This window comes from Callospermophilus lateralis, chromosome 9, assembly GCF_048772815.1.
Source record: "Callospermophilus lateralis isolate mCalLat2 chromosome 9, mCalLat2.hap1, whole genome shotgun sequence".
In the NCBI taxonomy this organism is placed as follows: domain Eukaryota; kingdom Metazoa; phylum Chordata; class Mammalia; order Rodentia; family Sciuridae; genus Callospermophilus; species Callospermophilus lateralis.
The window spans coordinates 69,336,988-69,364,000 of NC_135313.1; the positions used below are offsets into that span (position 1 = coordinate 69,336,988).

A 27,013-nucleotide genomic window follows, 5' to 3' on the forward strand; every position below is an offset into this window, starting at 1 on the left:
AGGCACAAGATTTTCATTAATCTTGCTAAAGTCACGCTTTCATCATTTTATTCTGCAGTTGTAAAATATCCCACCATACTCTGTTTCCTCTCTCTTTTTCCCTGAAGGACCTTTTCAGGCCTAGCTTCTGTTACTCCCACATAGATTTGCATAAGGCAGATTCTTCTGTTCATTGTCCCCCTTCATAGCCAACCAGAATTTCTGGTTTCCAGTCTTCTTGTTCAGCTGGACCTTCCTTCTATGTTTATGCCTACCTCTGTATAGCATTCATCATACAAGGTCTCATATTTTTATTTCAGTACTAAGATGGTTTTTAATACTAAAAAATTCTTTACATTCCCCCAAATATTTTTTCCTCAATGGCAGATATGACACCTTACACATTTTTGATAGGCCTTGTATGGTGAAATGCATACCATAGGAATGCTGTAAATATCAATTAGTTGATTTCATGGTTGGATCTCTTCGTTCTTGCTACACTGTCTTCCTGTGATTCACTCACCTTCAGCACCAGGCTTTCAGTTATTTCTGACTTTAGGTCTACAGTAGCTTTTGCTGCCAAGTATTCACCCGAGACCCTGGTTTTAATTCCATTGCCTAAGATGTAGCTTCCTGCTCCGCATGCACTAGCAATCATTTATTCACAAGGTGCACACATACAGCAGAAGAAGGGGTGGGTGCTTAAGAGTTTAGCCACAACAATGAATGGGAGGAATAATGAATTATCTTTGTATGCCCTTGATATTTTTATGTCTTAGAATAGTATTACAGAAACTGTGTAAATTGTCAGGGCAAAAAAGTTTACAAAAATCGATTCAAAATGGATTACGTTATCTGAAATTTTCCTTTTCCTTATATCTCATCTTCAAATGCTTACTACTTCCTATACCAAGTAAATGAAGACAATAAAGGGAAAAGAATTGTTCAAGGTAGTGAGGAGTCAGAAAGTTTGTCTCCAACAAACTTTTGTGTCAGCTAAATGGACATAATTTATACTTTGTTTTTCTCCTTCTGTTCAGCCACTGTTAAAAGAGCTACAGCAAATTTTAGAAACTCCCCTTTTCCAGAGAGGCCAGTGAAAAAATAAAGTAGCAAAAAAGGTGAGCTAAAAATCTGTGTTCCATATAGAATCAGGTGTAAGTGTGTGGGTATGAGTGTGAGGATCTGCTGCTTGTATGTGTGTGTATGTATTTTTTTCTAACAACTCCAAAGTAACAAGAAAAGTTTTGACTTGTCCCCAAATTCATGTCCACAAAACAGATCCCTGAATTTGGCTTTAAAGCTTAAAAGGCCTGTCATGCCCCCACTCCTCCCTAACACTTACATTGGACATCTTGTTCCAAAATAGACCAGAGTCATGTATCCAAAGAGTCTTGAGGCAGAGATAACCCTTTTCTGAATGTCATCAGCATCTGTCTTAGGGACATCAGCTATAACAGTGTGCCCTTTCCTTGTTTGGAGGTGTGCATGTTCAAAGTGGAATTGCCTTGAATCTGTGGTTGGTGATCAAAGTTTCTGTAACTGTCAATATGCATGGCCTTTAAACTCCAAAGCAAACTTCCTGCCTTGCATCTTTGCTACTTATTAGCTATGTACCCTTGAGTAGATTCACTCTGCCCCTAAGTTTCACATCTACAAAATGGAACTCAAAAGAGTAAAATATGGACCTAAATCACTTAGAACAATGCTGACATATAATAATAGCTGTTGTAGTGTAAGGCATCATTTTGATTATCCCCCTGAATTAACTCACTGGCTCATCAGCTTTCTGGTGTCCTGTTTTTTCTTTTCTTTCATCCCCTGTCTCTCCTTGCTTAGCATCATCATTTGCACTGGCACAGCCCATGAGATGCATGAGTCCCTCTTTGTCCTTCAGGAGCACTTCTGTTAAAACAAACAAAAATCACCACCCTCTGGGCTTGAGCAATATCTGGCCCTGTCCCAAACTTAGAAGTGTCCTTTTATATTTATGAGTATACATTTTTTCTTGCATTTGTTTTTAACACACTCAGTGCTTTTTCAGGTTTAATAATGTTCATACAATATTCCAAATGTAACACAAACACTGCAAGTGTGCCTTAAATGAATTTTACAACGGAAATGACCAGTGTTAAAATTAAAATAATTTATCGACCATTATCGCCATCTGTTGGTGGAGGTTGGAGTGGACTCCGCTCTGCAGAGCCTTGGTTCACTGGGAACATTCAAAAACTGCCAGTTCCTTAATTGGAGGGAGGGAAGGAGAGAAGTAGGGAGAGAGAACATGTGCTCACACATGTTTGCACACACACACTAGGTAAAATCTCTAAGGACATGCACCAACGTTCTTATCTGACTTTAGGTGATTTTAGTTTTTTCATCTTCTTTTCTGGGTCTTCTAATGACAACTGTATGCATTACTTTGACAATTAAAATAGATTAACAAGAAAGGTAGAATTTAGGAGGAACTAAGTAAAGGGGGTAGAGGAGAAAATTTAGTTTCTTTTAATAGATACAAACTAAAATATATTTGATTTTATATAATAGCAGATGAAAGAGGAGATTAAATGGAAAGGGAAAGAAATAAGAAAAGTTGTGGTGCAAACTAAAAAAAAAAAAAAAAAAAAAAAAAATTAGTAGATTCTAGCAAAAGGTTTTATCAGCCATGTTCACTTGGACCAATAGTTCTAAGTGTGAGTTTTTACTTGTTATCCTCTCCCTTTGAAATTCTAATTATTCTACAATCATGTCTCTTAATTACTCTTTATCCTTTTACTGCCAGAGCTTCCTCTGGAGTGGATTATCTACTCTTAGCAAAGAATATTGTAATCTGGGTAGCGAGCGCTGATCCGAGCCTTGTTACTTTGAAGCTGGATAAAACCCAAAGAATCTTTATAGACACATTTATTTCCATAAAATTCTACCACTTGCTTTCTTGGGGATGCACCTCCTTAGGGTCCTTAGAGTGTGAATTCTGCAGGTGAGGAGACCTTTTTGCCCCAGTACGTGTATGTCCGTGTTTGTTCATAATGGCTTTCTTAAACATATTAAGCTGCAGATAGGAACAAGGGGAGGTGCAAATCTGGCTACTTTATGAATTTGTGCCCAGATGTCTGTTAATCTTGTAGGCATTGATGATTGACAATAGAATTAGACCAAATGTTAATTCTCTATAATGCTCTTCCCATTGTAAAGTCTTATTGCATGTAAAACTAGCAAGGAGACATGCTTTCTCTCCCTCTGCAGAGGGAGACCAGACAATACTGTAGCCTAACACCCCTTATCCTGTTCCTTAAGATGCCTTGATTGATGGCTCTTCTCCATAGCCTGGATCTGGATCTTTCCTGACCCTTTTCTTCTGCCATCAGAACCACTTGTTCTATACTCTGTTCTCATAATGAGGTGACAGACTCATCTACTGAGCTAACCAGGGCCTGAGTGATTTAGTGTTTCATCCTCCAGCTCTGCGGTCTGTATTTTGATGGGTCCCTTTTGTTTGTGAGAAGTATGACTGAGTGGACAGCTCAAAAGAGAAGATATTTTTTGAGCAGAAAGCCTTTCAACATCTCCAGGTAACTCCAAATAAGCAACTTCCTGCTCCTCTTGTTCGAGGAAGCCAGCATGGACAGAGAGGATACTGTTTTCTAACTTTCCGGGAAATCATGCTTTCTCAGTCTTAACCCACAAATCATGATGAAAACAACAAGGAAAATAAAACTGATAAATTTCAGAAATCTCTCTTCTTTTCTCTTTCCTTATCCTTCACTCAATCATGAGCCACATTTTATTTCTTAAGATTAAAAAATTGCTTAGGCTTCAAAAGTACATCATTTCAATCCATAGTAGTCTAAGAGAACATCTTTTCTCCTACTAAGAGCAAAAAGGAAATTTTATAGATAAATTACAATGAGAACTTGGATACTGTTCATTTTTGAGCTTTGGGATTTTAGGTAAGATCTTAGATTCAAAACTTCTATGAGTTTTTGTTTACCCATTTGCAAAAATAGGAATAATAACACCTAACCTCATAGATTGGGAAGTTAAATAATATCACACATGCAGAGTACCTGGCACGGTGCCATGAATATAAGTAGAAACTCAATAAACATAATCCCCTTTTGGTTTCTTATAAAATAGCCAAATGATTGAGGAAATTAGTAGTGCTCTCATGGAAAAGATAGTGTTTGAACAGATCCTTCAAAATCAAGCATGGGTGGAATGGAGTAATAGAAAGATGGTAGAGAAGGGTTTAAAGTGGTGTTTGAGGCAAGTTAATGCAGCAGACAAGTCCTCTTGGAAAGCCAGAGGCATGGAGAAACTATTCAGTGCTTTTTGCAAAAATCTAGACATGGTTTAAGGAAGGAATAAATTTTGGAAACATATCAAAGACAAAACTCAGAAGAATTATTGACTGAATGGATGGAGGAATGATTGAGTTGATGCTGTGTGAAGGACCCTGAGCTTGGTGGGAGATTGGGAGAGTAACTATGCTATTGGGTAAAAAGAGATTCGGAGAGGAGACAGGAGAGATGTGTTTGGGATGCTGGCATGGATAGAATTTGTGAAATGATGGACATGAGATGATATTTAACTAGATATTTAGGTATCTTAATGAAACATTAAGATATTTTTAAAAGGTGTAGACAAAAAAAAAAAAAAACCTAAGTTTTGATGGGATTAAAAGCAAAAGAGTAGGAAGGAGAAATGGGCATCATCAGAAGAGATTCATTACTTACAATTGTAGCACTAGGTAAATTTTCTAAGGGAAAGAAGTGTTGAGGAACAAATATTAAATTTGGTGAAAGTTTTCAGCTAATGAAAGAGAGGAGGAACTTGAATGGACATAGAGTCCCTGAAAAAGAGCAGAGAAAAGTGAAATGAGATGCACACCTGGGTACCAGGCCCAGAGGCAAAGAGAAAGGTACACTTGGCACAGACACGGACATAAGCACTCATGTCACATGTAGCAGAGGTCAGAGAGAGCCAGAAGCAGAAGAGTGTGTAACATGGATTGAGTATCAGTGCTACCAAGAGTCTTTTTTTTCTTTTCCTACTCCCACACCTCATGTCTGTCCCTATCTTTCCCATCATTAAATGTTGAAAGCATAACCAGAGGGTACAAGGCCAACCTTGTCATCTTCTGAATGTCCTTTTCTATTAGGTTGACAAAGGGCTCTGAACCGTGTGACCTCAGGCATAGTCTCTGAATCTCTGTGACTCTCAATTCCCTCTTCTAAATTGGAATCATACTAGTGCCCCTGGAAAAGTGTGTGCAGGGATAGAATCTAAAAATGCTTTCATTGTAGACTTGTGCAAATGAGAGTGCTGGTAAGTATCAAGCATATAACCTAGGTAGATAGATGGTTGCTAAAAGATTATCTTTGAATTACTTAGTCTTATCATTTGTGGATTTCTAAAATTATTTTGAGTAAGCTTAGTGATCTGTGTTAATGTTGTTATATATACTCAGAATCTCTACAGGGAATTGAAGGTGTTTGTGCACCATTATGTCTCTCAGTTGTAATTGACATTTGAACCTTAAATTATCTTTACTTTCATGCCTAGTTAGTAATCATCTGACTACATGATTACACAGAATGAAAATAAGGAAAATTAACTGGAGGAGTGAGGTGGCTCAAGCCATTTGTTTTTTCCAGATAAATACATGTCAGCTGGTTTCAATGTGTATAAAATAGATGTTTACAGTATTCAAGGTGGTTTAACATGTTGCACAGATACTTAGGTTTCCTAGAAATTTAAAAACTTGTTTTAGTCCTCAAAAATCAATCATGAGAAAGGTATAGGAAACCAAATGTGAAACTGTTTTAAAGTTAACTTGGGAGAAAATAGAATTTTGGAATTTACCACGTACAAATGAGGAAACTTGCAATTCAGATACATGAAGTAAGTTATGTGTTTCCCCAAGTTTTACTTTGAAAAATACTTCTTAAAAAAATTTCTTAAAAATCAAAGATTTTTTTCCCCTCGATTTTTTAGAAGACAAGCATAGTCAATGATGTTTTTTCTCAAAGTTTGTGCTCTCAGAGGGTGAGATATACATAATTAAGTTATACGATTTCTTCATTTTCAGTAGGCGTGCACTAAATTTTAGATTTCTGCATTTTTTCCATCTCCCCCTACATCTATAGCACATTAAGGAATTTGAACATATTTCTCATACACACCCTCATAAAATGAATGATTAATCCTGGGCGCATTTTTTATATTCTTGATTATCCATTTCTTACACACATGTTACATGCACACATATTAGTGTACTGTATTGTTATTAGAGTTAGAAGTAGCATTAGTAAATAATTTATGGATAATGACAGAAGTCTTTAGTAAAAATGAAAAGACCTATTTTATTATCGTTAAGTTGTTAAACTTACACACAGGCCCACCAGCCCTCTGTGATGATCCGTGCAGCACTGGCTGTAGAATCACCAGGCATAGAAGAATGCAGCAGCTCTCCACCATTATTATTTCATAAAAGCTGTGCAGGTCATAGAACTTTAATAATTCTACAGACTTGTATTTGACCATAGACATAGTGTTGGTAGAAGAAAATACTTTCACAGAATACATTTCCTGTGTTTTTATATCAAGATTGTCAGATAAGTACCCGTTCTTCAAAGCTAAACATCAAACTGTAACCCAAAGATTCAGAAGGGAAGACTGGCCGTTCCCTGTTTTTAGTTAAGTATTGAATTTAGAATTTCCACGGCTTGCCGCTTAGTAAAGAATATTTTGTACTTTAAAGTTGCAGGTGTTTGAAAAGTATGCATGTTCTTTAGATTTAGACATTAATAAAGAGTTCTTCTTTATAACTTTTTTCCTTTCTTTTTCAGATATGGGAAAATAGTTTCCACAAAGGCAATTTTGGATAAGACAACGAACAAATGCAAAGGTATGTTTTCGGGGCTGAATATTTGCTAAATCATAACTTTGAAATGATGGAATTTTGAATCTGATCTTAGGTTACCAAATTACCCCCCATTTTATTCAAAATCAAATTTCATGTGTCGCCCAGTTTCTGTCTTGCACAACATTATCACACTGCTTACGTTTGTTTTGTCCCTGGTTTGGGTTTTGGCTGGAAACTCAACAGCAACTTCCAGTTTGCCAGATTTCCAGATTTGGCGCCAGTAGAGTTAACATGCAAAATACTAGTTGGCATTTAGCCCCTACTTTTAAAAGGGGAGTAGAGTTTAGAAAATAGCTTTTCTTTCTTGAGCCTGAGGAGATTAGAGCTGCTTACCGAAGACCATTGGACTGTACTAAAGAACTGAAAAGATTACATATTGTGCAAATTGGCTCTATTAATTAGAATAGAGTAGTTTTAAGCAGTACTTAATTACATGTTTCAATACTCCCAATTGTTCTCTGCTGAATGCCTGTTGACAATATTGGCAGCGGGGAGGAGAGAACCATTTTCACTGACCAAATTGTAATGGGGAGGGGAGGTCATGCACCCCTTTGAAATATGCTGCTGCATTAATTTGATGCACTGACCTTCAGTTTTCCGTGTAATTAGGATGAGCTCATCCAACTCCATGAGCTGGAAGAGGAGGCGTCTGCAGTAGGCAGCTCAGATGCTCTGTGCTTCTGACTTTTAATGATCCAGCATCTTAACAATAGGCATGTGATTTCTAGGAAAAGGAAAGAATGGAGTCAGCTGACTTTGAATCTAACTACTGACCCCATGAATTGAAATAAGGTTGACAGGAATAGGCAGAGAAGGCAAATCTCCTCATTAATTAGACCCTAGTTTTTCAAGTAGTGGTGACGGGGCAGTGGCTTAGTACAATTTGAAAAAGGCGAAGAACATAAATGAACCCTATAGTAAGGCCTCTCCTCTTAAGCCAGCCATTTCCTTTAATCTAGACTTGAAGTGGTCCATTGTATTTCTGTCTCTTCTTCAAAGGGCCTAGATTTAAAGGAGCTATTGTGACAAATATCTAAGCCCATGTTTAATCAACATGGCACATTAAGGCAGTTTTTGCGTTGGGACTGTGCTTTATGTAGAGTAGTACCCCATAAATATTTAAAATAAATTAAACTAGAGAGAGTTAACTTGTAGACTCAAATACATACACTTAGTTGCCACGATTTGTCTTATTTAACACTTATACATTATTTGGGAGAACAGACACACACAAAATATTTTGGTTTTATAAAGAAAAGTAGACTTGCCGGCATAAAACAGGAAACTGATCTCAACAGTTTCAAACCAAGAGAGACATTTCAGTAGATAAGTGGTTTTGGCCTTATCCTACCTCCCCTCCTTTTCTTCCTGGCCTAACAAGAAATCTTACAAGGCAGTTCAGTTTGCTGCAAAGCAGAGCTGCCCTAGTTAAGTGAGGGAGAGGACCCAGAGTCCTCTGGTTGCAAAACCACCACTGTATACTCTTCTCCAGTGACAGCCTATTCCCTGGAAGCCAACACTCTACTAAGTGCCCATCATGATTTAGAAAGGGTATGGGTACAAATTAACTAATGCTACATCTCCCATATTTTTATAATGCACAGCCCTAATATTTGGAATGGGTCCACAGATAAGTGAAGAGGCTAATGGGGCTTCCAAAGAAAGGGAGGTTGTAATTCAGAACTGACTTTACGTATAAGACCCCTGGAGAGCTTTCCTTCACCTGGGCTTGGGGAGACACTGCCACTGTGTGGGCGGTGATGAGACCCTGCAGGGCGCTCTGCCTTGAGCTAACCTCCCAGGACTTGATGCCAGCAGATACCTTGGAAAGGAGGTAGAGGTAAGAATAGGAAACCAGAATGAGAGAGTTTATGAGGGGAAAAAACGTTAATAATGTTAAGACAAATAAGAAATAACATGTAATTTAGCTCATAATAAAGTTAGATGGCATGCTACCCAAAGCAACTTACAATGGTAGGTAGGTAGATAAATATAGGATAGATAGATTGAGAGGTGGATATAGATAAATTAATACATGAGATTATAGAGCATTAGTATAAATGAATGTTGCTTGTAGTATATATTAATTTTTAGAGATTAAATATGAGAATTATATGCATGGAAATAAAAATTCATAAAAGGTCATAGGACATTTTGTCATAAATCATATTTTGGAATCTCTTTGGACAAAATTAAGCTAAGGGCTATATTAAATCTGAATAACACGTGCCTTAGTTAATGAAAATTCAATTGTTTAATGCTTCAGTTTCTGTCAGAATTTGGCCAACAAGAGAGATTTGAAGATTTACCCACACCGTTCTATGTGGCGGTTCAGGGCAGAACTTCCAAAGGATTGATTATGTATCTGATCATTCATACATGGCTGCACATGGACCAGAACATACACACTTGTAATCAGAAAGGGTGAGGGCAGATCAGACCAAGAGGTTGGAGATATATATATAATAATCAGACCAACAGGAAAAACTAAGATAGGAGCAGAAATTGAGATGACCTGCTTATTGCTATTTATTGCAAATAGCAAAATTGGTGGAAAACTTTAAACATCCACTAGTAGAAGCTATGTCGTTTGATTGTCGTGGCCATGTGTTCATTTATGACCTGCTGAAGAGTGCACACATGATGTGCATCCATCCTCAGAATACGATAAGTCAGCAGTAACAGCAAATTTCTCAATAACACCCAAAATACGTTTAACCTGATCTCTAACCTGGCAGTTGAGTAGCATCCTCTGCTTTGGCCTCGATCAGCCTCCTCTTCTTTTCCTCAACCTGGCTGTTTCACTATTGTCTAAATCAAATTGGGCATAATTTCAGTCCAGTTCTAAGTACTACAAGGAAGCTGCATTAACATTCATCTCTCCTGAAACATCTCTCTGTAATCGATAGTCTGTCTACTCTATTTCATTACAACTTATTTTGTTACCAGGCAATATTTTGGGTACCAGTGCTACAAACTGGACTGTTTCTGAGGCTTTCTCTTTGACCACGTTGCTGTGTGTTTGTCTATTTTGACACTAGTACCATGCTATCTCAATTACGTACCATTTCTTCATAATATGTGGAAATCAGTGACAGACTGACTCCCCTTCCACACAACCTCCACATGGTACTTTCCTTTTTCAAAATGTACTTACTTTGAAATTAATTTTGTAATAATTGATTTGAGTTCCAAGGGAGACTCTGGTACTTCACTTGGAATCCTGTTCCTTTAAACAGTGTACTAAGTATAACTCAACCTTCCCTCAATAATAGAGTTATCAGACTGAAAGAAAACCTACAATTCTCTGTTTTAATACAGCCGTGCTCTCAGGATCTGTTGAGATTCATGGGGCTGCTTGCTCGTATGCTGTGGAAGTCCTGCTCTTTGTTCAACTTTTCTCTTTTATTGCTTGTTGTGGTTTTTCACGGCTAGGTGCCTCCATCCATGTGCTTGCTTTGTAGCCCTATCCTCATCAGAACCCCTTTTTGCCTAATTTTCTGCTATGATTTCTTGTGGCCTGAGAAAACAGATGACCAGCTTGTTAAAAATGTGAACCTATGGATAAATAAGCTTTAGTCCACAACCTCTTATAGGTGGTTATTTGTTTTTGTGTGTGTATGTTGCATTTTGGTTTTAGACTTTAGGGCATGAACTGCTCCAAATATTTTAGGTGTCTGGAGGCGTTTTCTTTCCCTCTTTCTTTTGAAGAGATACAATAAGCTGTGTTTCAGGTAAATAGTACTTTTAACCAGTTACCAAAGTTTATATTATCTTACATTTTGGGTATCTAATGATGGTACTTTTTTTAATTTTGAAAGTAAGGTTCTACAGAATAAACATAATTTTTGCCAGGCATGGAGGTGCACACCTGTAATCCCAGCAACTTCGGAGGCTGAAGCAGTAGGATTGCAAGTTCAAGGCCAACCTCAGAAAATTAGCAAGGACCTAAGCAACTTAGAACTTGTCTCAAAAAAAAAAATAAAAGGTTGCGAGGGCAGGCCTGGAGACGCAGCTCGGTAGTAAAGCATCCCTGAGTTGAATACCCAGTACCAAAAAAATAAAGAAGAAGAAACAACATAATTTTTGCTGCTGTCATTTGTCAGCCCAGTGGGATGGCTCTTATCTTCATTACCACATCATTAAAAGCAGTATTTCTCTGAAGTTGTTTCCTGCCCCCTCCCCACCTTTTCTAACTTTGGTTGGCAACTGAGATGTCATTGTTTTCATAGTAACTATAGGACACCTAAGAAGATCTTGCATGGAACAAAGCCAGTTCTCCTCTCCACACGGCACACACACTGGGAAGGGAGGCTTGTCCAGCTCAGACTGACCACCAGGAGGAAGAATTGAGGATGTCACTGCACTGTGGCTGTGAACACCTGTGTCCTCTCATGGTGTTTTCCGTTTCTTTTGTCAGAGTGGAGACAAAGTGGAGTCATTCTTCTACTTTTCACATAATCATAAAATAATGACTTAATAAAAACTGTGTTTTGCATTTCAGGTTATGGTTTTGTTGACTTCGACAGTCCTGCAGCAGCTCAGAAAGCCGTGTCGGCCCTGAAGGCTAGTGGGGTTCAGGCTCAAATGGCCAAGGTGAGTCAAGCACTTTGCTCCTGAAGCCTCTTCCTGCACCATTCCTCGCTCCCTCTGTCCCTGCTAGCCACAGCTCCTGCTAAATATCTACCCTGTGTCTCCGCATCCACAGCAGTAGTTCTCTGACAAGTATTATACATTCCGCATAATTTACCATGGGAAGGAGGTTTTATAAATGCATACAATTCACATAGTAAATTACATAACATGTAAATAAATTTTTTAAAAATTTCTCAGGGTAAGGAATGTGCCTGAATGTCCAAGGATTACAAAATGGAAACCATAAGTTTCTTGCTTAATGAATAGCTTAGTACAGTACACATAGATACTAATTACTGTAAGACATAATGTTTACCTTGAAAATTTTTTTCTTATGACAGCTTCTCTCCAAGTCTTTCCCTAGAATCTACAATATCATAATTTAGAAAGGCGAATTGAGTTAACCAGCCAGTTATTGTCTCTTTCTTTTCATATTATGCTCTTCATTGAAGTTAGTTTAAGATACCCAATTCCTTTTTCAAAAGACATAATGATGCCTTATATTTGATGCACTCTGGAAGGGTGACCATCCCTGATCTCAGTTACACAGACAGGTGCAGTCATGATTACAAAGCTGAGGAGACTTCCAATTGTGCTCCTTCCTACTTTCAAATAGGCACAATCATTTTATTAAGAAAAACTAAGATTCAGAAAAGAGAAGAACCATGAAATGGCATGTTTGTATTCTGTAACAGACCTTCTGAAACTACCACGTTTCAAGTTTGAAAACAGATACGACAGCAATTGAAGATCCAAAGACAGGGAAAAAAATCTACTTAACTACAGGTATATCTTCATAGTTGCATGTAGGTACTAGCTGTAAGCGTATAACTCAAGCTTACATTTGGGCAGCAAAGACTTGGGCGTAAGTGTCAATTCAGTCAATGTCACTTTTAGGTTATATGCTAATAGCAAGTACCTATAGTGCAATTATGAAGATATACCTGTAGTTATATAGATATTTTTCCCAACTTTGGATCTTCAATTACTGTAGGATCTGTTTTCAAACCTAAAATATGGCACTTTGATATTTTAATCATTCTTTTCAATTCAAAGAGGCAGCAATGTTATATTATCTGGCTTCATGAAATACTGAAAAAAAAGGAATTTTCTACTATCCTCTGCTACTTCTAAATAGTAGCAAATGATCATTTCCTAAAGAGCATTCCCATGTCCATAAGCAAAGGTTTATTGAAGTTAAAAAAAAAAAACTCTGAGAAAGAAATAAATTACCTGCTGAGACCTAAAAGCCAAGTTAAACCTTAGCAGTTACAGGCTACTGAAGAACATGCGTGCAACTACCAGGATCGAGGCTTACTTTGAATGAAAGAATAAACATAGATAAAGATTTTAGAAATTAATAGAAGGAATCACATTTTAAGGTAACCTTGCCATAGAATGTTTTTAAAGATTTATGTTGAGTTGCACTTACTTTGGATTTTCTTGAACTCCAGAGTAAAAGTTAAACAAAACTATAAATAGTAAGCATCATGGGCTGGGGTTGTGGCTTAGAGGCAGAGCTCTCACCTAGCATGTGTGAGGCACGGGGTTCGATCCTCAGCACCACATAAAAATAAAATAAAGATATTGTGTCCATGTATAACTAAAAAATAAATATTAAAAAATAGCAATGATGACTTTTAGATTATTTGTCCTCCATAAAGAGTAATTTCCTGTAATATTGTTGAGAAGCAATGAAATTTTAAGTATATTGTAAATATGAGATACCAGCTTTGCATCATGATTGGCACAATGTTTAATCTGGCTCTGTAAACAGTGAGCAAATATCCTGTAAGCAGGACTCTTAGGCGTTCATTCAGAAAACCACTCTTCTGTCCTCCACTCTGTCTGTTCTACTCTGCGAAGCTCTGGTTGGATACAATCCAGGGCAGGTCCCATGACTTTTCTTTATTTCAAAAAAGTTCCTTTACTTGCTTCTTTCATTTCAGGTCTTTCTGGTTGATTTTAGAAGATGGTGGGTTAGAATGCCTCTTTATTTTTCATGTCTAAACTCCATGAAACACACATATCCTTTAATACATTTCCAGGCACTTCTGTGTGTATTTACATTGCCCAACCTCAAAATGATATTTCAGACAAGTCAATATATGGGGAAAACCTTAAGTTACATTTCAAATAGAATTTGTCAAATGTTAGAATCTTGTGGAGAAGCTTTGAAAGCTGCTGAGAGTCCACAAAAGGGATGTTGTGTCTTGCATGTCACTGTTGCAGGAATGACATCACAGTCTATGTATGTAACAACTATTTGCTGACAACTCTATTGATTATTTGGTGACCAGGAAGCAGTGTCTTGAAGGTTTCTGTCCCCGCATAATCATTTATTACATGTGTATATACTCACATAGATATGTGTAATGAATGTATTTAGTTATAATTTAGGGAATTTTAGGATAATCAATTTAGTCATATTTTAGAAGACTGGTTTGGGTTGTGACTAATATGTAATACATTATAACTTGCTTATTTAAAATAATATGAAATATTATTTTAACATTAACATTTGGTTAACTTTTTGATGCTGAATATCTGGTTTTCAAAAACAGATTGTTCTTTATATTAAGTGTTCAGTGTTTCAATATCCATCCCTGTTTGACAAATTCTGAGTGCTGTGTAACATCAGTCTCTCTCCACCTGATCAGGTCTGTTCCAAACAGCATGGTTGCGGTGGGATGGGAACATGGGTGGTTTCTGTTTCCAGAGCTAGTGCTTCTCCTGCTCCCACCCCTTCTGTCAGCTCCCTGTTTGCAGCTTCTAACCCTCCAGGGTTGGAGTAGCAGAGGTAATCTGGGGTTGATTTCTCTGGCCAGGCAGCAGACTGATGCTTTCTCTCATGGAATGCTTCTGGCATTTTTCTTAGTTGTTTACCCAACCCCACCTTTCCTTTCAATCTGATCTTTTCCTATAATCCCTTGAAGCTAGAGTATATGTGTTCTTGGGCTGGAAACCTCAGCACCTCATAATGGAAGGCCATCCTCAGCACCATTCTTCTAGGACTTCCCCGTCCCCCAACCTTCCTGGGGTGGATCTAACACAACCTGGAGCCAACTCTGCCTATGGGCCTACTTCTGATCCACCTTTACCGGCCATCTGCAGTCAAATAGTTTCTTCCCAGCCACACTTGTAGCCCCCTTCAACCAGCATTTCTGCTTCCAGATTACTCACCTTTTGAGTGTGGCTTGGACCATTGTATCCAGCAAGCCCGTGGGACACAGACCAGGCCTGCTGATTGGTCTGTTGAAGCCCCTGCTGCTGGCCGGATAATGAGAGGGAAACAGTCCATATATTGAGACTCAGAGCACATGCACCTTTCTTTCCACATAAAGAGCACATGCACCTTATTTCCACTTGTCCAATCTCTTATAGACAGACAAGAGGCAGTGTTCACATAAGCATCCCAAACCAGTTCTCAGCCAGTTCCTTGCAGGCTCTCTCTGATGGCCTGGTTTCTCACTCTGGAATGTGGAAGCACCACACACCCATTGTTTTGTGGCCTCAGCTGAATCAGAGTTAGAAAAAGGCCCATTTGTTAGCCTGTTAACAAAATGCAAAGGCCATTTTTGAGTGCCCCTGAACACTTGCCCTAGGATCATTCCCAATGCCTGAACATTAAGCAGCATATTATATTAAATATATACTATTTTGAAAAATTCTTTACAATGCTTTTAGTCAAAATAGGACTGGGTGTAGATTGGTACTACATGTCATATCCATGGTGCACTTTGAATGCCAGCTTCCCCATGGGTCGATAATGAGCTCTGTTCAAAGACCTCCTTGGTAGGCTTTATACTGTAAATTGGCTAGGAGAAATGATCCCTTCCTCCATCATCTGTGGGGAAGACCATTGTGCAGGATTAGAGATGCTGGCCATGTGCCAACATTTTCCATAGTATGAATTTCTTCAGGTCCCTGTAGAATGACTTGAGTTTCTTTGATCTAAATTCTTTTTTATTATATCTTTATAGTTAAAAAATGTATTTTATAATGCTAGCAGATCTCTTGTTCTGTACCATAAATTCAAGGGTTTTGCAAGTCCGAGTTTGGCTTAGCCTCTTTGTTCTGTCTTAATAAAGGAATCTTTGGCATGCATCTTTTGGGGAGAGGATTTTTAAAGGAAGTTAATCTGGCTCCTGTGCTTGAATGACAAGGGCCTGTCACTGTCCCCTTTCCTTTAATGGACAAATCAGGATACACCTATGTGTTGAAAATCCATATATTAAACATAATCAAAAAAAAAAAAAAAATAAGGGCCATTTTGGTGAGGGAAGGGGGAAATGCAATGTTGTTTGACATGTTGATTGAGTTCAGAAAGGATCCCACAGATGTCCAAAACTGCAAATTAAAACATTAGAGACCAGGGATTTTTATTATTATTATTATTATTATTATTCACGTATTTTTGATGGCTTGCTTGGTCCTTCCCACGTGGAAATATTTTTTTTTGTTTTGTTAATAATCAAAAAAAAATCATTTAAGTAAGAGGGGAAAAAACTTCCTTCTGAGCCTAGGCAGTTATTGAGAATTAAGAGAGAGATTTTAGCTAGGTGCGGTGGTGGTTCTTGCCGGTTATCCCCACAATTGGGGAGACAGGAGAATGGCAAATTCGATGCCATCCTCAGCAACTTGGCAAGACCCTGTCTCAAAATAAAAGTTTTAAAAAGGCCTAGGGATATAGCTTAGATATAAAGCACCTCTGGGATCAATCCCCAGTCCAAAAAGTAAAAGGGGGAAAGGGACATTTAAAAATCATATTCATGGAGTACCCCGATGAAACTTCTCAAATAGAAATGGCCTTGGGCCTTTTGGAAAGCCTATTTATGTTAAACTTGGAAACAAAGATGTAAAATGTGAATAAACAACAGTGATACCTGTTAACAATGTGACTTCTCTAAACCTTTGGGACCTTCTGAGGCCTGCTGGAGGTCAGCAGATCATTGGGTGCTACTTGGCTGATGGGAAGCTTGCACATTTTTCTCAATAAATGGGTAGTCACTGAGCAGGAATTTAGTCCTCACAACACCCCTAGTCCACCATGCTCCAAGCAGTTTGCAGTCACATGCCCGTGAGTGGCTATCTGCTGGTTGGTATTCAGTACAAGAGAAAACAGATGTCTGCTCTTCCTGCCAAGTCCCTTTCTTGCATTTTAGGAACCATTCCACACGCACAGGGAGGTTTTTGTTAATTTCTTTCAGATGATGACTGAGTGCTTTACACCATGTGGGACCTCCAACCCCCACTTTTCTACTCAAGTGAACATTAGTACCCATTTATCCCTCTCATGGCTGATGTGGGATCTAGTTTTCCACTTGTTAGAGAGGCCCTTGAATCCCTTCCGTGTCTAGGGACATAAAGAGGCCGTTGGTCCTACTTTTGTTTAGCCACCTATAATTGACAGAATACATTTATTTTTCAGACATAGCAACTTATTATTCAGACATAATCAACAGAGTTATGGTTGTTGCTGATTTTAGGGAGACTAAATTATCCTCAGTGTGCAAAACATCACCAGTGACTGAAAATATTATATGTTCTATTCATAATGAATGTATGGTAAAGAACACACAGACACTTTGGGATTATATATTTTTGTGGCTCCAAGAGGCAGTTTCTCCCCATTCTTTGGTGGTTAGTTTGTTTTTTAACTTTAAAATTACTCTAACATTATGGGTAGTATTGAAAAAGAAATATAAGTAATATTAGCACTAATGGTCATCCCAAATGAAGAAACCTAAACAAGAATTGTTGCTGTTGAAAACAACACACAAAAAAAAAAAGTCATAGGAAATATTTACATCTATTTAGATCACTCTCTTTCACTATATCCAAGAAAGAACTAAAAGTCCAATTTCTTTCTGGATCATGATTCTAAGCAATTTTTTTCTTCATTGATAAACTTCCCATTTGAATCAAGACCTTGTAGAATGTGAAACATTTTTATTACTAACTTCATAGATGCAAGAAACTAAAACACAGGTTTGGGAAGTACTTAGTATCTACATTGTAGCCTCACTCTAAAAATTACTTCATTTATAACAAATTCTCCTATGAGCACTCTTAAACATTAGTCATTGAGAGATCTTCATGATTATAATTTTAAAAAGAAAGTCTATAATACACATACACATAATTTTGTAAGTAACATTTTTAAAATGCCATATTTTTGTATAAAGAGTATTTTAATGCCCTTTGATTAGGGAGTTTTCCACTTGCTTCTGAATCTGACTAAACATGATTCAAAAATCTAAGGTATGTTGGTTCTCTAATTCCCCTGCTCTGTGTCTCCAAAGCCTCCCAATTTTTCAAGGTGTAAGTTTCAAACTACAGTTTGTCCTTCCTCCTCCTCCTCCTTACCTTCCAGAAAAGTGAAAGATAAGAGAAACATGGTTTATCTTCCTGAGGTATCAGTGTTACTCCATGATATTAGATCAGAAATATTTTTTCTCCATTTAAAAAAAATGTAAAAAAGCAATATTAAGATAAAGCACAGGATTTCAAGGAAATTTTCCAGCCCTGGCAAGGCTGCTTTGGCTTTTGCCCATGCACTCTTCTGGATACACATTCTCCTTGCCCTTAGCATTCCTTACGTGGGAAAGTCTAAGCAGCAAGGGATGATACAATAAAACCAAACTCCTGGATAGCCTTTCACAGTTGGTTTCAACCTCTTGCCTTCTTCTTGTTCCTCAATTCCCCTTTCCTCTCAACAAAGTGTCCCTCACCACCGCTGTCCTCCCATCTTGACTTGCACACACCTAGCCTTCACTACGTGCTTCCCTCTCCCCTTTTTAATTGGAAGCTGTAAAAAGCAGGACTAGGTCATAGTTATTTTATAGTGAGAGTCTGTGAAGTGTGAGGGGCACAGGAAATGTCCTTGAGCTCATTGAAGCCACAGGTTCTCTCAAGACCCACCCTAAGGACCAAGAACTCTGTGCTGGTTGGTGCAGGGCCAGATTTCTATACTAACAAATACTCGCTGGCACTCCAGGAAAGCCTCAGAAACTTAGGGGAGACTAAGGCCAAAGGGAGATGGCTAATAGAGGAACTGGGCAGTTTACTGGGTTGGTAGAGGTCTGCATTGGAAAACTTTAGTACCTAAAACCATTTCTATTGATTTTTCCCTGTTTTGGAACATTGTATATATTTTTGTCCTATATCTATTAAATAAATCAGTTTTCAAATTTGAAAACATTAAAGATATACTTTTTATAGTAGACAACAGATTTTGCGCAACATAAGATAATCAATAGTACCACACTGAACTCATCCAAAAACCAAAAAGACGGTTGCCATTTTATTTAGCCTGTGAACAGTTAAAGATGGTGGGTGTTCTGTTTGCTATTGAGCATTTAATAATTTTTAACTTTTTCTTGGGCCCACATGGCCTGCTTACACTGCCTTCCTTGGTGACAGGCAATTGTAAGAACAGTATTTATTAGTCATAGTTGTAATCTTTGATAACTTTAGTTCTTGGGAATACCAGGGCATTTATCTAGGTACCAGATCAAATGACTGATTGATGGTTGATTTTTGCTGGACTAGGAATTGAACCCAGGGTCTCAGGCATGCTAGGCTAGAGCTTTATCCCTAAGCTATAACTCAGCCACTGATTTATTTTAAACCTTACCCAGTAAGTATAGCACAAAAGGTCACTGTTCACTTGTGAATTATATAAAAGGAAGATTTTCATTTCAGGATTAATTAATGCTGGTATACTTTGAAAAGACTTTATAAAAATTCAAACATGCATAGTGCTTCACATATTTTTAAAGTACTGTGCATTTCAGAAATCTAGAAAGCTATAATGGGTATGCCATTTCATTTCCAAACTCTAATCTACAAATTAATGACTTTATTAATAGTGCTTATTAAAGAAAAATTACAAGCTGTCCTATGCTTCAATACATAAAGATACATTGATTAATAAGATCAAAGGAAAGGCTAATTTTAAATTAAGGTTACACTAATCTCGTATTTGCAGAAGTGAATTTTGATCTGGTCAGAAAATATTCTAGTTGTCAGGTAAACTTTTTTCCTGGTGATTGACATACCCTACTCCTCATAATGTTGCATTTACTGGCAATCATATCTGATTCTAGCTGATTCTACCCCCAACAAAGGAAAGTCGGATGGAAAATTATCTAAGAATACTGCTTCTCAGGTTTTCATATGCTTATGAGCCACTTGAGTATCTTGTTAAAATGCAGCTTTTGATTCTGCAGGTCTGAAGTAGGGCCTGAGACTCTGCATTTCGAATAGCTCCCAGATAATTCCTAATAGTATTGCTGGTCTCTGTATCACTCTTTGTATAGCACGGAGTTAGCACACCTTCTCTCTCCATCTACTCTTGAGTTCAGCTTTTAAAAGATTCTAAAATTTGATCTGCCCAGAGTTTACCATTTTATATGGCTTTTGAGTTTCTCTTTTGGATTAAGTTAGGAGCTCTTCTTTTTCCATTGCTGATCACTACTTGAAAGTCATATGGACTTTGCCATAGGGCAGATTGGGGAAAGCCTATACTGGAATCCACGTGACTTGATCCAGAAATCTTTCTCATGTATCTCTAAATTGAATTATTAGCAGTAATAGCCTCCTGCTTGTGCCTGAAATGAACTCCTAAAAATAGCAATGGAAGAGAGGTTGGTTATTTTTGGAAACACTGAAAATAGCTGAGAGCTGTGGTTTCTGAAGGGCACCCCTCCAACTCAGCATCACCCTTTCCAACATGATGCCACTTCCACCTCTGCCGAGAAGGGCTCTGGAACTAGGTCAGACCTGTACACATTGTCCAAAGTGTGGACACTGTTTTCAAGTGTCCAAGGTGATTTTAGTGTTCCATGGATCCCATGGTTTCACTAGATAATACTTTAAAAGGATGTGAGCAAAGAGGGTGCCTACATACAATTAGATATGTTAACATAAATGTCTCACCTTCTCCTAGAAATTGATAGACAATTCTCTGTTCTGCTTTAGCAACAGGAACAGGATCCTACCAACCTGTATATTTCTAATTTGCCCCTGTCCATGGATGAGCAAGAACTTGAAAATATGCTCAAACCCTTTGGACAAGTTATTTCTACAAGGATACTACGTGATTCCAGTGGTACAAGTCGCGGTGTTGGCTTTGCTAGGTAAGCATGTTGCCCTCCCTTTATTACACCAGCAGAAGCTCTGTTGAGTTATCCTACAAATTAAAAAAATAATCAAGCAAATTTAAGCCAGGCTTATGGGCACCAGTGTAAATTTACATGTAATTTTTAAAAAATCTTTTTGCAATTTCATTAGTATTCTTGAAACTGAGCACACATATTTGCTGGCTCAAGGCAAAGAAGTATTATATGAGCAATAATTCTGAAAGTATGTCTTATGTTCTGATTAAATTAAATTTTAAAAAAAATTAAATTTCTTTAAAATGACAACCAGTCTCCTAAATTTCATAGATAAATCAGTATGTTTTTTTCTCTTTAGACAGAAATGTGACTCATCATCAATAAAGTGAGTTAATTAGATTTTTCAAACATTCATGAAAGAAAAGGATTTAACACCTAACTACCACATAAATTTAAATATCTTATAATTCTCACTTTAGTTTTTTTAAGAAATAAGTGCTCCAGATATAACTAAAGTATCTTATTCCTCCATTTTATCTCTTCCTCCCCAGAAAGGATACTTTAGTGTAATCATTAATTTGGTTTCTAGAGAAAATATATAAAACAGAAAGAGCTTTGATTTCTAGAGAAATTCTAATCCTAAAGCCCATTTAAAAAAAAAAAAAAAAAAAAAAGCTGATTTTACATGATACATTATTTAGGAACTTGTTAGTCTTCTGCAATAACAATATCTATGTGTTTTAAATTGTTAACTTAGACTTTGGAAGAAAAAATGCTGACATTTTACTTTCATATACAAGACAGTCACATCCTGCCACAGACCTGTGTTATAAATAAAGCATTATTATTACATATTACTTTATATATGAGAAAACTGAGGCACAGAGGGACTTTTCTATCATCCACTAGCGGGCAAGGGCCATTAATTAGTTCTTCTGGCTTTTAGTCCATTGTTCTGTTAGGCCAGACAATTTTATAATAAAGCTAATATATCAGTAAATAGTAAGTCACCAGGGCCAGCATCTCAAGTGCACACTTCATTGGTGATCTGGGTGAGACACCAATTGGCTCGACAACATCTCCTCACCTCCGTGGATATTCTTCTGAAAGCAGACCAGGGGTACCTATCCAAAGACTGAGCCCAGTTAAATGCTGCTGTTTTTCACATTGTCACTATCCATTAGAACTGAGGTGTAATTCTCTGGGTAGTTCAGGAATATGGTGTATTTTAAGTAGATTATTCTGTGTTTCTTCTATTGAAGAAATATAAGTCAAAGTAATTTAAATACCCAGAAATGTTTCTCAAATGTTTTTAGCCACCTGTAGATATAAAACAAGTTATGAAGTTAGGCTTCAGCCTTTAATTAACTCCTCCAAAGCCAAGATGACAAAGAGGTATATAATTGACTTCACTAATTTAATTTTAAACCTGGAGAAAATGTAAAAGTCATGTGAGATACATCCTCTAATTGACACTAGCTATTATCACAACTCTTTAGTCTGTCATTTCATGAATACTTAAAAGGGAAGACCATGTTTAAAATAACCAGTATTCTAACAAGTAGCAAATATGCTAGTATTTTAAACTGTTGCTTTTAACTCAATATCATGACTAAGAAAGCTTTTATACATTGCTTTTCTCAATTTTTCAACAATCAGAATGAATTTATATATTTGATATTAAACACTCAATATAATTTCTTTCTTATATGATTTACAACATACTCTAGTTTCAGTTATTTCTCTGGAGAACTGTAAAAGCAACAGATAAAAGTATAAAATATTATATACATATATTTTTGCCTGATTTCATTTGTATCCAAAAAGCCTAAAAGAATGTTTGTGCATGCACAAAACAAAATGAAAACTAAGAGACTGCTACATACTTATGAACTTTGTTTTCATAAATAGGATGGAATCTACAGAAAAATGCGAAGCTGTGATTGGTCATTTTAATGGAAAATTCATCAAGACACCGCCAGGAGTTTCTGGTATGTTCTCCAAAATTTTATCAGTAGTCATTTATGTAATATGTATAACTTTAGTGCACGATGCTTCTTATAGTAAGAACAACAACTCTCATTTTGTTTTTTAAAATTTATATCTATATCAACAAATAAGACTCAAAAATTCAGCTTTTGCTGGGCACGGGTTGTCCAAGCATTAATTGAAGTGGACCCAGAGGTAAGGAGCTCTCTGACTTGTAAAGCATTGCAAAACCCAACCCTCTAATGCACCAGCCTTCATTCTACCGGATGGCCATCCTTAATATAGACTTCCCACCCTTAGGACATGTCCTTTGAGGAGCGTGACACCTTCCCACCCCAGCAGTGCCTGGACTTCAGTCCCCACAGTCTTTATGTCCACTCCACATTAGCCTGTTCCCCCTGTTCTGCTCTCTGTTGTCCTTATCAAGAACACTACACTCAGGAACTTTTCTAGCCAACATCCCATTCAGTGTCACTCAGTCTCACTCCCAGGACACCTGATCTGAGATACAAAGACACCCTTTCATTTTCACTGTTGTTATGGGTTTCTCTTTACCCATTTCTCATCCCTACAGAATCTGGTCTCCACTTCTGAGCACTAAAACCATTTAGTGACATCCTCAGATTTCTTGTACAGCAACCCTTGGTCACATCTGCTTGGAAGAACCATGAACTGGCATTGATCCTACAATAATCCACTCTACTGATCCTGTTATACCTGGGCAATAAGGATTGACACCATGGCATTTTACACATCTTCATTTGAACCAGACCCTCAGTACCACTGATCCCCACTTGGCTTCTCTCTGCCTCTCCCAGCAGTATTTCTCCCTTTTCACCAACCTGTACAGTTCCCTAGCTAGCTCTAGGCCGGTGAATAGCATTGAGATCATTAGCTGACTACATCTTTTCAATATAGGGATCCACACCTACACCCACTCTTTCTCCTCTCCTTCCCCAAGGTCCTAAGGACAAAGGTTTCAGAGCTGTCTTTGGGATCCTGTTCCATCAGGGCCTTGCTCTGCCTCTCATTGCCTCTCTGTTCTATAATTACCATCTCTGTATTTTACTTGTAATTACTTTTTTTCTAACAAAAACTTTAATTTTTTTATTAATAAAATAGCAGATCTCTGGTAAGACTAAGCAGTGAGAAAGTGGGAGGAAATTCACAATACCAGAAACAAAAAAATTGTGAGCATGACTACAATAGATGTTTTTAACATCACAGAGTTCAGTGAACGTATGTGCGAACTACTTTATGCCAGGAATTTTCTGGAAAAAGATATCCATTTGTGTTTGAAATTGCTCAAGTCTGTGATCTTCAAACTAAAACTAAGCAGTGCTCCTCTCTAACTCATTCTCGTGTAAGCGTTTTTGAAGTGTGGTCTTCACTTCCTCACGTCCTATTCACACCTCAGCTCTCTCCAGTCTTCCCCTTAAGCTTGCAATTGAAATTCTTCTTGATAAACTTCTTATATTTGTTTGCTAGGACAACCACAACAAAACACCATAAATTGAGTGGCTTAAACAACCGAAATTTAGTGTCGCAGAGTTCCAAAGACCAGAAATTCAAGGTCAGGGTATGGCAGGGTTGATTCCTCCCGAGGCCTTCGGGGAAAGAATCCATTCCAGGCCTCTCTCCTTGACTCATACATGGTGACCTCACAGCGTTTGCTTCCCTCTGAGTGTGTCTGCCTCTGGATTCAAACTTCCCCTTCTTCCCAGAACACCAGCCATGCTTGGATTAAGGCCCAACCTGACTAATGACCTCATTGTAACTTTGAAAAGGAGGTCACACTGTGAAGTATGAAGCATTATGGGGTTAGGACTCTAATGTTTTTTGTTGTTTTGTTTTGTTTGGGGTGGGGTCAGAGGGACAACACAATGCAACCCCTAATATTTACTTTGTGATTATCAAACTTGGGGACTTTCCTGGCTTCTTCTATGCTGTGTCTTATCTGTTGCATGAACTTTGAAATGTGCTGTCCCTTGATCTCTCTTTTCTTCCCATCTTGTACTCTTTCTCCTTTGTGGACTCTTGTTTCTTTTATCTGCTCTTAATTGTTGGTGTTCCCCTGAATTTCATTTTTGGCTGACAGAGTGTATCTAGTCTAAGGTTTTTGGTTACTGTTTATCTTAAGAGACTCTCAGATACTCATCTCTTGTCCTAACTTTTCTCCTGAGAATCAGGCTGCCTGGCCTCAGTCACCTTAGGTTCATTCTCTCCAAAACTAGATCAGAGCTCTCTCCCATTAAAGTTAGTGGAATCAGTATCCACCCAGATACTCCAGCTGAAAATCCAGGACTGGATCCCCCCAGCCACCTGTGTCATCTCTCACACACAATCATCTGCTTGACTGTAGCTAGAGAGACTTAAAATGTATGTATACTTCAGCATCACTTTTGTGCTAAAAATCATGTCCTCTCCCTCTCCCAGAAGAAAAGATACAGGATTCCAAGAATGACATTGCAAGCCAAAGGTGACTAGAGTCCTTCTTCATCCATTCCCTGCCTTCTATTTATTTTCTTCCAATATTGAACTACAGGTACTAGTCCTAGTGCATCACATTGCATCATTTCTCTTTTCAGTCTTTCTATAGTTTCCAATACCTCAGACCCCTTTGGTTCCCTTTAACCTGCACGTCTCTGCCTCACCCTTCAAGACTGTTCACAGCCTGCCTTCTCCCTACAGGGGTCTCCTTTAACATAGTTGAGTTGATTCTGTCTGCAAAGCACCCTGAGGATGCTCATCTGTGTCATTGCATTTAACATGTGTCAATCCCACTAAACTGGAAGCTCCTAGAAGTCAAAAACTGTTTTCTCATCTTTTTTATGTGCCTGCCCAGCACAACGCCTGAACTGTGCTTAACAATAACCAGTGTTTGTTGGTTTTGAATAAATTCCACAGCATTATAACACCAAGACAGTACTACCTCCTTACAAGGTAGCATATGGTAGGAAAATTGAGATGCCTTTTGATTTGCAGCCAGCCTCTAACAAGATGCCTGACAGCAGGGAGAAACTCAAAATTTAGGAACTTCCTTACCTTGCTTGGAAGGAGGAGCTATAGAATTTTTAAAATGGGAACAAAAAGGAAACATCTACTCTCCAGCATCTTTTCTCCTCTGTAATTTTAATCATCTTAGTTGGCATGACACATCTCAGTTCTGCTTCCCAGTCTGTATCTCAGATCAGCAAGTCATCTTCAGTCCTTAGGTCTGTCATTCAAAACAGCCTCACTTTCCTGCCTTGCTTTAGGGCGCGCCCTAGGGTAAAAGTTGGGTCTCTTGCTGGACTGGGTAGAGGTTTGGAGGGTGGGTCTTTAACCATGCTAGCCTGGCCACCTACTCATCAGAGTCTTCTAAGGAGAGTAGCCATGTATCAATTAAGATTTATCCTAATACTCATGTGGGGACCCTGCCCTGGAGCTCCCCTATGAACAAAGGAGGAATCTCTGGAGGTGAGCAACTGCAGGGAACCTATAAGAACAGAGCTCTCCATTTGACAAACCTTGGCTTTGCCCCCACCCCACAGCTAACCAGCTACCTCACCACATTTTATATGTAAAAATATGTAAAACTGAAGTTAAGTAGATCCAGTGAGTTGAACCTAACAGAAAGATTGGTCAGGCCCCACTTCTAGGGAACAAGACCAAAGGCCCTATGGAACATGTGCCCTGGTTTTTCACTCAGGCCTTTCCAAGAAGCACTGAGGTATTTTAAAGTTAGATGAATTCCAACCAGGAGTCATTGAAGTGATTAGTTTCTCTAGGGCTCCTAGTGTTCGGTATTTATCCTCCCCTAGTTCCAAGGTTCCATCTTTAGCTGGATGACTGATGATGACAATTAGGGATTCACTTTAGTTTTCTGTATCCAGTTGAGTTTCATTTCATAGAGGAACTAATTTGTAAGTCTGTGCAATACCACAGGCTGCATTTGATCTTGTAGTACTAAAACCTGACAGCACGCTGTTTCTGTGGATATATCTGAAGGTGAACTGCCTGCAGGCACCAGTTTAGAGCATAAAGTACAAGATCTGGAGGATGCTGTTCCCAGGAACTCAACCCCGGTGAAAGAGCTTCCTTTTTGTTAAGTTAATTTTGTTTCCCCATTGACAATCCTTGATTGAAAGAAAAGGAAAGTGAAAGGGATGTTTTTAACCTCCACCCAAAAGCCAGAGAGCCTTGTGTGAACCTGAACCCTGCAGGTCAGACCCTCCAAGTTAATCCCCTGTGCCCACTGGCCTTTCTCTACTTCCCCTGAATCATCCCCTGCACACCGGGGACCCCAAAGCATTAGTCCCTTTGAAGGGCTGCTCATCCACTTACTTGTGAGCACTTCATTTTCTCAGTTCCTTCTTGC

General features: G+C 38.2%; 1 protein-coding gene across 7 annotated transcripts in view; it reads left to right on the forward strand.

Annotated features, from left to right (window-relative positions):
• Rbms1 (RNA binding motif single stranded interacting protein 1) overlaps positions 1 to 27,013 on the forward strand; it is a 202,168-nt gene that overhangs the window by 153,622 nt on the left and 21,533 nt on the right. For all 7 annotated transcript variants that reach the window (XM_076866788.2, XM_076866787.2, XM_076866791.2 and 4 more), the window contains exons 3-6: positions 6,831 to 6,889; positions 11,412 to 11,503; positions 20,528 to 20,685; positions 22,576 to 22,655. In XM_076866788.2, the coding sequence (XP_076722903.1) occupies positions 6,831 to 6,889; positions 11,412 to 11,503; positions 20,528 to 20,685; positions 22,576 to 22,655 (389 nt within the window). The remainder of the gene's footprint in view (positions 1 to 6,830; positions 6,890 to 11,411; positions 11,504 to 20,527; positions 20,686 to 22,575; positions 22,656 to 27,013) is intronic.